The sequence below is a fragment of the Urtica dioica genome, chromosome 9, assembly GCF_054948205.1.
Source record: "Urtica dioica subsp. dioica isolate 48M chromosome 9, U.dioica_male_clone48M_v1_H2, whole genome shotgun sequence".
NCBI classification, from domain to species: domain Eukaryota; kingdom Viridiplantae; phylum Streptophyta; class Magnoliopsida; order Rosales; family Urticaceae; genus Urtica; species Urtica dioica.
Window position 1 is genome coordinate 30,200,816 of NC_142764.1, and position 12,641 is coordinate 30,213,456.

At 38.9% G+C, this 12,641-nt stretch overlaps 1 protein-coding gene across 1 annotated transcript; it reads right to left on the reverse strand.

Annotated features, from left to right (window-relative positions):
• Positions 1-4,120: 4,120 nt before the first annotated feature.
• LOC149386792 (putative leucine-rich repeat receptor-like serine/threonine-protein kinase At2g24130) lies at positions 4,121-8,002 on the reverse strand. Its single transcript, XM_089625837.1, has 2 exons — positions 5,294-8,002; positions 4,121-4,634 (listed from the first exon to the last, which is right to left on the reverse strand). Exons 1-2 carry the CDS (start codon positions 7,851-7,853, stop codon positions 4,225-4,227), a joined length of 2,970 nt encoding a protein of 989 aa, XP_089481963.1. The 5' UTR covers positions 7,854-8,002; the 3' UTR covers positions 4,121-4,224.
• Between the last annotated feature and the right edge of the window lie 4,639 nt (positions 8,003-12,641).

Consider the following 12,641-nt stretch of genomic DNA (forward strand, 5'->3'; position numbering starts at 1 on the left):
GGTTCGATCTAGGGCCGGACCCTATGACCGCACGTAGGTTGGGTTTGGTGAAGTTCTTCTCTTCTTGTCGTATTCATGCTATTCGGATCTTCGGGTCTTCGAGTGTCCGGGTCTTCGGATCTTCGAGTCTCCGGGTCTTTGGATCGTCTATGTTTTCCGTGTTCTTCGCCGGGTCTTTGAATCCTTGCACCTTCACCTAACCACAAATGAAACGTGAATCTAGAGGGACGCGGAGGGTTTTCCCTCGGCGCGCTCTCCGACGCTCAACATTAGTCGTGTTGTATTGCGTTTTTGGTAAACGATTTGTACTTGTCTCTATGTTTTCTAGAGAGAGAAAGTGGTGGTGTGATTTTTGTAGAGTTTTGACAAGTTGAGAGAAACTTACTTTGTGTTGTGAATGAGTGAGGTATTTATAGGAGCCAAGGGATTTGGTGAGAAGTACTTGGTTTGGGTGGTGGAGATGGCCGGGTGGTCTTGACCGAGCGAAGACGACCGGGTGATCTTGACCGAGTGAAGACGACCGGGTGATCTTGACCGAGTGAAGATGACCGGGTGATTTCGGCCGAGTGAAGATGACCGAGTGGTCTTGGCCGAGTGAAGATGACCGGGTGATCTTGGCCGAGTGAAGATGACCGGGTGGTCTTGGCCGAGTGAAAATGACCGGGTGGTCTTGGCCGAGTGAAGACGACCGGGTGGTCTTTGGTTGAGTGAAGATGACCGGGTGGTCTTTGGCCGAGTGAAGATGGCCGGATGGTCTTCTTTTTTGGCCGACCGGGTGGTCATTTTTGTGGCTTTGTCTTGAAGATTTGTCAAGAAGTCTCGCTTGAAAACATTCTTCGAGAGTATCTTTTGAAAGACATTTTATGAGTGTTGACTCGGAGCTTGGCGCGTGAATTTGCTTGTGGGCTTGGGCCTTGTGTATGAGCTTGATGTTTCGTTTTTTTGCTCTCGGGGCGTTATTTACACCATGTGAAAATAACGGCATAACACAAAGTATAATTTTTATAGTTACCAACAAACTCCCATTTCATTGTATAATACTATATGTTAGACTTTCCCATTGCAGTGCATATATGATTATCTATACTAATTATGTTCACTGGAAGACACCGTGTGTTATTATTAAGTACTTTTATTATTAATTTTGTTGAAAAAAAAATAGATAAAAAATTCAATGCCATGGTTGACAGTTGACACATATGAATGTCCTATAGTACACACGTTATACTAGAGTTGAAAATTCGGTTAACTTCGATTAACCTTTAACCGATTTTTGTTTCTCACGGTTAATTGTTAACCGAAATAGAAAAGTGGACAATTAATTGCAATTAATTGTTTTAACCGAAAAGTGAAAAGTGGGCAATTGTGTGTGTGGCAGCTGTGGCTGTGTGTGGCTGTGTGACGTGTGTGTGTGGCTGTGTGTGTCAGTGTGTGTGTGGTTGTGTGTGTCAGTGTGTATTTCAATTAACCTAGGTTAATTGATTTTTATTCGGTTAAAATTAATCGTACGGTTAATTTTAACCGAAAATTCAATTAAAATTAACCGTACGGTTAATTTTAACCGAACAATTTCGATTAAAATTTAAATCAAAATTCTTTTTTTAACCGAAATTTTTTCTTTAACTCAATTTTTAGAAAATTTTACAAATACCTCGTTCGAACAAAATTATAAACATTAAAAAAATCAAATAAAACGATAAACACAAACAACAAAAATTCCAATACATATATAAAAGCGAAGCACACATAATTTCCATTTTTTTTAAAGTTAGTTTAGAAAAAATATATACTCATTTTAAACTAATTGATTAACAAAATAATCAAAATTTTTGTATACAAAAGAACCTATACCATATCACAAGTTTTATTTATACACTTATGCAGAGGCAGCTCAATGAATTTGAGGACCTTGGACAATAGATAAAAATAGGCCTACTTTTTATAATTTTAATTCCTATTTTTATTTTATTTGAAATCTTTGTGATTTTCAAAGCTTTCTAACTATATTGTATTTTAAAATTTATATCCCAATATATATTTTTCCTATTCGAGATATTCAAGGCTAATTAGTTTATTATTGCTAAGAATTGAAAAAATGAACAACACTAATGATCAGTTATAAAATAAAATAACAAAACAAATTTTAAAAAAAATGAAGAAAAGTAACATATGAAAATAGTTTGTGCATGATGCATATGTACTAACTTTTTTTCTATGAATTATGTTGACGGTTTTTTTTTCTATGAATTATAATCACTTTTTTGTGGACCTTCTATAAATCAATTGAATTAAGTGAGTATAAGTTATAATCGTATAAATAAGGGACCAAAATACAGTTTCAGCTTGGTCTAGCGGTAATCTCACACTCACATCGACGGAGAGGTCATGGGTTCAAGCCCCCATGGGATGCAGAAATGCATGCCCCCTAGGATTTATTCTAATAAGTATGTAATCTTGGCCAATAGTGTCATCTACTATGTAATATTGGCCGATAGTGCCACCTGCGCTTTGCACTGCTAATATATCATGTTATCTTGGCCGATAGTGCCCCAACTCAAAAAAAAATGAAGTTATTTGTGTCTTGAAATTCGGGTTGGACTTTATTGGCCAAGAGGGCCAAGGTTACACAAACCAAACAAATTCTATGGGCTCTATTAGCGGGAGACATCATAAGCTATTTAATTTAACAACATAAAAAATAATAAATAAAAAAACCGAGATGAGACTTTTTTTGTAAAGGGGTCTTGAGCTTTTGCCCCACTCGCCATTTAATTTAACAATATAAAAAATAAATTAAAAATAACGTGTCGTGTCTATAAACTGCGTTTATTTTAACATCACGTTATTCGACAATACCTGATCAACTGAATTTATAATATTTAAAAGCATTTTTAAGGGCCGTTTATCGCTTTTTTTGTAGTAGTAGTGTGATTATCATTTTATGTTTATTTTTTTATGATCATAGTGAGTGAGCAATGTTTGACTTCTTCCCAATCCAAGATATGAAAAATACTTTTCCTTACAAAACGTTGAAGATATCATAATATTTAATGTTGTAAAAAAAAAAGTTACGCTCAAATTAAAATTTGTGATAATTATTATAAGTAATTTCTTACTTTAAAAAAAATGAAACTTGGTTATTATATATTTTTGACTATTTCACTAATTTTAGACAAACTTTAATTATTTTGCAAATTCATTACTTTATATTATCTATTTAACTAAATCACCCTTTTTTATATTAAAAAGAAAAGGTTCGTGTGTTAAACATTAGATTGTAGCGTTAAGAAAAAGCCATTGAATTATAGTAATAAGAAAAGAACAAAATGTGAAAGCAAAAAATATATATATATATATATATATATATAGAGTTCTCATATATATATATATAAATATTTATATATATATATATACATATATTTCTAATATACGACAGAAAACGAGGAACGACAAGCAAAATGCTTTTATTTTTTCACCACCGTTTGTTGTGTGATGATCTCAAAACGATTTTCCAACCGTGGGCATTTCAGAACCGGATTTGCCTCTAATTTATCAACGTTCCACTGGTTTTCGCTACATAAATTATCATCTGACACTGCTCAGTTTGGGAACATACCTTCGGAGACTTGAAACATTGCTGTTGCAGTGCGAGTATTTTCTTTATCACCGGTCTTTCAGTCAAGATTTGATTCTCTTTTCGTTCCTAACCATAACTTTATACGCTATCGTATTATTAATTTTCTCTTTTCATTTTATTTTTAATTAGCTACGATTGACATGCCTCCACCGAAGCAACGTGAATAGAATGCCATGATTTTCCCTTCCGATTATCAATTATTTCCTAAGCTCTGTTTCCTTTCCTAATTCTAATTCGATGATCAACTATATATTTTCAAATTTTTGTGGCAGGAATTGGAATTTGAGCCGGAGACCATGAATCTTCAGGTGGGACATGAGCAATCTTTCATTGATGTGAGCTTTCTTTTTTCCATTTTATACACACTACTCATGTCGCCAATATGAGTATAATAATAGTGAGAACAATCATGATTTGTTTCGATGATGACGATGATGATGATGATATCCACATCAACAACTATCCTCAAGTGGGAGCAAGTGATGATGGTCATGGAATGATGACTAGGTCCATCCAAGTTGGAGGAGAGATTGATAATGAAGACAAGTTTTTAGTTAGTTTAGTTAGTTAGTTAGTTAGATAGTTAGTTAGTCGTCGCCGTGAGTGGAGGAGGAGATTCCGAGGGAAGAGGCGAAGGTGGCGGTGGTGTCGCCGGAGAGGTATCTCTTGAGGCGGTGGAGGTCGTCGGCGGCGTCGAGCATGGTGGGGCGAGTGGAGGGGGAGTCTTGTGTGCAGAGAAGGCCGAGTTCGATGAGCTCTCCGATGGCGACTTCGGACATCTTCTTCACTTCGGGCTGCTCGTCCCGCAGCAGGGAGCAGTCCACCACCTTGTCCACCCGCCCGTCGTAGTGCCTCTTCACCCACCGCTGCAGGCTCAGCCCCCCGCCGCCGCCGAACATCTCGTCCGTCGGCCGCTTCCGAGTCACCATCTCCAGAACCACCACTCCGAAGCTGTACACGTCACCTTTCGTCGAAGTTGTCGACCCGTATCCGTATTCTACGCCACCCACAAACAAAAACCGTCATTTGTTACCTATCCAAAATACAAAAAAAGTGTCCACTTTGCCGATGCAGATTTCGCTGCGACGACAAAAAAAGAAGAAAGAAATCGATCCACAAACTCTCAACAATATCAATTAGCTTCCGTGATTGAGATGAGATAGAATAGATTATTGTTTTGCTAGGCTTTACAGCCCCCAATCCAACGGGACCAAAGACGATTGTTGAAGCAAAGAATAATACTAACACACGGATTTATAATGATTTTAGTCTCAATGCGAGAGTTATGTCCACTTTTGCTTATGCGGATTTCACTAACTAATAGTGGTTTTAGTCTCAATGTAAAAAAAAAATAGTAAAAAAAACTGTCATTTGTTACGTGACAAAATAAAAAAAATAAAAAAAGTCATTTTGCCGATGCAGATATCACTTGCAACGGAAAGAAAAATATAAAAAGTTTGAGTAGATTATTAGTCAGCTTAAGGTTGATCCCCGTAGATGGGGGCAGCAAATCGAGCTCGACAACTCTTACATTATCAATTAGCTTGTTTGATTAAGATGAGATCTAGGCTTTCGAGCCCTCAATGCGAAAGTTATGTCCACTTTTGCTTATGCAGATTTCGGTAGGGAAAAAAAAAAAGAGAGGGAAATATTTACCTGGGGCGATGTATCCGATCGTTCCAGGTAATGTGTTGGCGGTGGAATTTCCCATGTTCTCGAAAGCCGTTGCGGCCCCGGCGGAGGCGGTCTTGACGAGCCTGGCGATCCCGAAATCAGAGACGAGAGCGGTCATGTCGTCGTTGAGAAGGACGTTGCTGGGCTTGAGGTCGCAGTGGATGACTCTGACCGGAGAGTGGTGGTGAAGATAGGCCATCCCTTGTGCTATGTCGCTGCATATGTTCACTCTCTGCACCAGATTCAGCTCCGACTCCGGGTACAGACAGCTGTCCAAGCTCCCATTCGCCATGTAAGGAAGCACCAAGGCCTTGAAATCGGGGAGACTACACGCCGTCACGATCCGGATCAGGTTCCGGTGCCGAATCCTCTTCAAGACTTGGCACTCCCTCGCGAAGCTCTTCGTCGAGTTTCCCGACTGGACGTGAAGGACCTTGACCGCCACGGCCGTCCCGTCCGAGAGGACTCCCTTGTAGACCCGCCCGTAGCTCCCCGACCCGACCAGTCTCCGATCGTCGAAACCCTCCGTGGCTTCTCGTAACTCTCTGTACGTGATCCTCGGGAAGTTGAGGATCATCTCGGGGCCTGTCGTCTTCCTCCGCGCGGCCTCGAGCTTCCGCGACGAGATCATAGCCTTGGCTCGCCGGAGAGCCACCGCGCAGCATATGATCGAGAAGAAGACCGATATGAATATCGCCACGGAGAACACGGCGAGGAAGATCCGGGAGTGGAAGAGCCGCCGCCGGCTCTTTTTCCGGCCGCATCGGCGCAGACCCGGCACGGCTCCGCAGAGACGAGTGCTGTTCTGGAACGAGTCGGAGGTGATGTAGCGGAACACTCCTCCGCTCGGGACCTCCCCGCTGAAGTCGTTGAACGAGAGGTCTAGATACTTCAGCGCCAGGCTCTGGTTGAGGCTCGAGGGGATCGGCCCGGACAGGCTGTTTCGGGAGAGGTCTAGGAACTCGAGGTTCTTGAGGTCTCCGATGGTGTCTGGGAGCGGAGAACGCAGAGCGTTGTTGGAGAAGTTGAGGACCCTGACGGCGATGCAGCTCGATATGAGCGACGTGACGGTTCCGGTGATGCGATTCGACGAGAGGTCGATCTCCATCACGTCCTTGAGCTTGCTCAGCTCGTCCGGGAATGGCCCGTCGAGCCGATTGTGCGAGAAGTTCAAGAAGATTCTGATCTCGCTCAATCCCGATAGCACCCCCGGCGGGATTTTTCCGGTGAGGCCGTTGTGCGACAGGTCGATCTTGTGCAGCTCGCCGCAGCGCCCCAGGGAAGGAGGGATTTCACCGGAGAGTCCGTTGTTGTTGAGGAAGAGGTAGACCAGCGCCGACAAGTTCCCGAGACTCCGCGGAATGTCGCCGGAGAATCCGTTGTGGGAGAGATCGAGGAGACCTAGGTGCCGGAAGTTTCCGAGAGCCTCCGGGATCGGGCCGGAGAACTCGTTGTGCGAGAGAAAGAGCTGTTCCAGCATCGGCAGAGCCTGAATCTCCCTCGGGATCGTTCCGCTCACCCGGTTCGCCGTCAGATTCAGCGTCACGAGCGCGGAGAGGTTCGATATCGTGGCAGGGATCGAGCCCGTGATGCGATTCTCTTGGAGCAGAAGAGACGAAAGTTCGACGCCGAGCCGGCCGAGCGACTCGAGCGTCCCTCCGAGTCCCATCCCGGCGGCCTCGAGCTCCTCCAGATGGGTGCAGTTCTCGAGCGCGGCGAAGAACGGGGAAAGATCCGTGTTCCCTCGGTGGCTCCGCATCTCGTTGTACGAGAGGTGGAGGTACAGAAGCTCCGGCAAGTCGCGGAGGACTTCCGTCGGAAGCTCGCCGGAGACGGCGTTGTACTCGACGTCCAAGTTCCGGAGCGACGTGTTGGCGAGGGAGAGAGGAATTTCGCCGGTGAACTGGTTGTTGTACAGATTGAGGCTCCACAGGTTCGCGCAGTTTCCGATCTCCGTGGGGATCGGTCCTCGGTAGAAGTTTCCGGAAAAGTCGAGGATCTCGAGCTCGGAGGAGCAGTTGGAGAAGAGGTCCGGCGAGAGCGTCCCGTTCAATCCGTTCTCGAGGAGAAGGATGCTCTTGATCTTCGGAAGCTTCCGGAAGAGTGAGAGCGGGACTTGGGCGGCGCTGAAATCGTTGCCCTCGAGGCGGAGGGATCGGAGGTTTCGGAGGAGCGAGAGCTCCTCGGGGATGGTCCCGGACAGGTGGCAGTTGATGATCCAGAGGACGCGGAGGCCGGTGAGGTTGGAGAGGAACGGGGAGAGCGGGCCCGCCAGGTGGCTCTCGTTGAGGACGAGGCGCGAGACTCGGTGGTGCCTTGCGTCGCAAGTTACGCCGTTGAAGTCGCACACGTGGTTGGTCTTGTTCCAGTTGGAGAGGGCCGAGGAGGGGTCCGCGGTGATGCCGGACTTGAAGCGCAGGAGCGCCGTCTTGTCCTGGGCCAGCGAGCGCCGGACCAGCCCCGAGGTGGCCGCCACGTGTTGGAGAAAGAGGAGGAGGACAACGGCGTTGACCACAACCATGCCGAGGTTGACTCTCATCATGTACTCTTCATCGCCACTCTCACTCTGCTCTGCTCATCCTCTGCACATGCAGAGAGACACAAGAGTTGTTTTTGGAATACATAGGCACATATATTGGCACGCTTGGCTGGCACGTGAGCACAGCAAACACACAGTTGACATTGAGAATGGATGGAAAGTGGTGACCCAACTCTTGTTTTAGTGTGTAAATAATACAGTGCTTCTTGCTATCATTTTTGTTTTGAAATTACTTGTGTGTGTGTGTGGAACCAGATTGGGTATATTATTCTCAACATGAAACCATTCACATATCATGTGTATGTGTGTATGTGTGTGTGTATGTCAATCCACGCCAACTTGAACCTTTAATGAACACCTTCTAGAATAACTAGATTATCTTTCTGTCTCTCTAGCTGCGTAGCTAGTTGTGTGATTAGAAAGCATAACAATTTTTTTTTTTTGGGCTCAGATCATCTGAGATTGTAATATCTGAATCCGTACTGTAAAACATGAGTAATCCTCACACCTACTTATTATCTTTTCCGGACAAGCAATGAATTGGTTTCTTTTTTCAAAAGAGTCAAAAGTTGTATACAAAATATATAAATCAGACCAATTACATTTATATAATATGTGTAGTAAGCCAATATACAAAGAGTTAGTAGCATGCTGTGAGGCAAAGTGGTGTTAGGACTTAGGACTGTGATGATCACCAACACCACAAGTTATTAATTATTTGCAAAAGTAGTCCACTACTACTTACAATATAGGATAAATAACCCCGGAAAGTTACAAGGAGATAGTGGAAGACCTATGCTCATTATTATCTGTATATATATATATATGCCTACTTCTTATTATTTATATTCATTTATTATTTTCATCTCAATCATTCAGTACAATATGCGGTAAGCGGGCATTCCATTGCGTTGAGCCGGACGACATGTCGTTAAATTTGACTGATGTGTTGTGTTAGTGTACTTGAAACGACAATCAATGCAAACAGATGGGAGATGGAGTAGACATTTATATAAATGACATGTTTTCATTAATTTTGTTGAGTTTTGTTTTTCTTGATACATATATAATGAAACACTAATGCCCTTTAGCTATAGAAGATTAAGCTATTTTAAAAGGATCTATAGCTATATAACTTTTTTGAAAGCTTAAGTTTGCATAATATATAGTCGCTCATTTGTTGACCGCTTTTCTTAAAAAAAAAAAAAATTAATTAGCACGATTTAATGAAAACGTCACGAATCAAAGAATGAATCCTTTAAATAGGATCAAAACTTATCAACTCTCATTTTTTTAAGCAAAAAAAAAAAAAAAAAAAAAAAAAAAAAAAAAAAAAAAAAAACTCTCATTGATTCGACAATGAAAAAAAAAAGGAAAAACAAAATGCAGAGTAAGATCTGAGTTTTCAAGGTCATCTCAACTCAAACCCTATTCCCGTTGATTTGTGAGTAAGACATTCGTTGATTTGTGATTTCGGTTCTTATTTGGGACTAATATTTTTGGTTCGCTAAATTAAGATTTTTTTTATTTGTCTCGTCGCTTAATATAGGTAATCATGTACTATGCAGAAACGTTCGAAAACAAGGTTTGGTTGTGTTTGCACGTAATTTGTGTTTGTTAATAATTGGTAATAATATAAAGTTGTTAATTTATCGATTAAGACTAAAGAACTTGTGTAACGACTTACAATTATGTGTTAATAAATGTTAATAAGCTGAATAGGTAAATTGTTGTTGTTTGTTGATTTGAAATGATGTAAATGACGGTAATCTATTTCATTAATAGTTGTTAACAATTACGTATACTATCTGGGTTTGACTGTTTGTTGATTAACATGGAAAACCGGTGTAGCCAATATCTGATAAAAGCACCCAAAAGCCAAGAAAATATTTAAAATTGTATTGTTCATCAATTCTATGACGCTGTATGACCCTCGAAAACAAGTTAATATATGTTAATGACTGCTAATTAATCTTATCTGTAAATATTTGTTAAAATGTATTAACATTGATAATCAATCCAGAACAATGATGCAATCATATTATTAACGTTCTAAGAACTGCCATATTAAAAACATTTACGTTCAAACAACTTAACTACATAAATAAAATATGATAAACAAGTTAATGATAGCAAATAGTGGTTACTAATGTTCGCACCACATAAAAATATATCAACAGTTGTTGATAGAAAATCAAAATAATTTGAAATGAATAAAAAAATACCGCCAGATTCAACCAAGGAAAAAGATGAATCAACCATGATATTACATTGCAAATATTCGAAAATAACAACCAACCCCGTGAAAGTGAAAGTAAGAGTAATTTTGTTTTGGAATCTGGCAATGAAACAACCTTACAGATCAGTGGCGGAGCCAGCTTAGATCCAGGAGGTGAAAATGTGAGCTTTTAGAAATTGCAATTTTTACGCTAACATATTTAGTATTTTTATATTTTTTGCCAAAATTTATATGATTTTTTTTTCAAATTTGCCCTTTTGAATTTTATTTTCAAATTTGTCCCCCCGACTTGAATTTCATGCTCCGCCACTGCTTACGGCTGTCTAGCTTATTTGATATAATAATAATTGATTGATATAGTTCTGGAAATAAATCAACGTTAAAAACTGAAGGAATATTTATTGCTGTAATTCTGGAAACCAACCATTTAATATTAGTTGAATCAATTAAAAATTTGATTTAAAAATCAAAGAAAAAACAACGATTTAAACTTTAAACCTTATTCAGGAGGCAGCAATGTAAAATGAAAAACGCTTAACTCTGCCATCGTGTGGCTATTTTCTATTAAAAAAATTCAAACATTTGGCTTAATTTGCTTATAAATTTGATTTTAAAAATATAAATTAAATGGATGATTTTTTGAAAGTTGAATAATCTTTTCTTAACTAACCATATTTTTTTCTTTGTTTTTTTTTTTAACTATTACAAGGTTATTTTAAACAAAAACTCATATTAAGAGTAATTTGTCTTTTATTAAAATTTTAAATAAAAATAAAGAGAAAGAGAAATATTGATATAGGGGTTAATTGAGTAGAACATAAAAACGATGAGAAGGATTATATTATTATTATTAGAAGTAAACCAAGAATTGGGCAGGTAACTGAACGCAAAAAGACGTCTATTTCCACCCCGGTACGTCCACTAACAGATACGATCGACTAATTTAGTCGCAAAAATCAACGATTGACCGTAAATCGAACAGGGAGTGAGGAAATAAAATTAGATACTTGATAAATAAAATAAAATAAAATAAAAAATAAAAAAAGACATACTGAAGACTATATTCTTTTGCTGCTCTAACCAATCAATTATTCGTACAAAAGACAATTCAACTATCGTTAGCGACGCGTGGTTGTGAGTCATAGTTGAAATACATTTACAAAATTTCGACATGCATGGCCAAAAAAATGAGAATTTCCAAAACTAATTTAATTACACATCGTTTGTAAACGCGTATGAGTTTTTTCAATGAACACACTTTTATTCTTCTCATCACTAACACTCGCTACTAAATTCAAATATAAATAGTATAAAAAAAAATTCAATTATATATGACTTTTTTTCTTCGCTATTTTTTTTTTATTATTGCTAGCTATAATATTCCGCTTTAGGAAAACGCAAGATAAATATTACTAAATGGCCATATTCCATATAACCTGTAAATTCTGTTTGTCACATTTTTTGTTACTATGTGCCAAAAGTGGTTGAGGTTAGATAGAATTTGAGGATATTTATCAAGTTTGCTATATAACTAATTAATAGATGATAACTACTAATCCAATTTTTAAAATAAGATTGATTGAACCAAATAGCTGACAAACCGAATCAAAGTCAAAATGTTATCCTATAATCGGTTTTTCCTATTAACCTGAAAGCCCGCCACTTTAAGAATATGGCTATACTGGATAAAACCGGCTTTAACAGTTAACCACCATGTTGAACCATTATGGTGTTTGGCTTTTTAAATAACCATTTTTTTACAGGTCCTTTAACAAAAACAAAACAAAAACAAAAACAAAAAACATATCTTAGTTATGATATGACTGGGTTTTTAGGCGATCAATCTATTTGAATATTATATATATACACACTTTTTTTAATAAAGATTCAGTAGCTTTTATTCAACATATTGGCCAAACCAGGCATGTCTGAACATATACCACATATATAAGATCCAATCTTTGGTCGTGGTCAAATTGAAATAATTAAGTAACTATTCAAAAGTAGAACTGATATGTGCAATTTATGACACGTGAAGTACTATATCCCAACCCAACCATCGATGGAAAGGTAGGTCAATACCAACAACATTTCATTTCAATTAATTTCCAAAAAAAACCAACAACATTTCAATATATTTCTTCACCCTTTTGAATTTCAACAACATTTCAATATATTCCTTCAACCTTTTGAATTTAAATCCACCCACAGTGAATACTACTACTAAAAAAAATAAAATAAAATAAAAACGTGTCCGAATAATGTTTGAAATTGAAAGTCAACAAACGTTCATATTATATACGATGTAAATTATGAATATAATTGGTACTTCAAGTTGAACAACAAAAAAGACAAACGTCATTGATCCATCTGTATTTTTAAATTTATAACGATATTTAAAAGTTGTGATATTGCAATTAATATGAATTATTATTATGAACAGCTTAATAAACAACAAATTTGATTACATAGAAGATGGCCACTTGAACAGAAAATATGTATATATATATGGTTGACGAGCCAGGATATTTGTCGTTTCCGATAAATGAAGT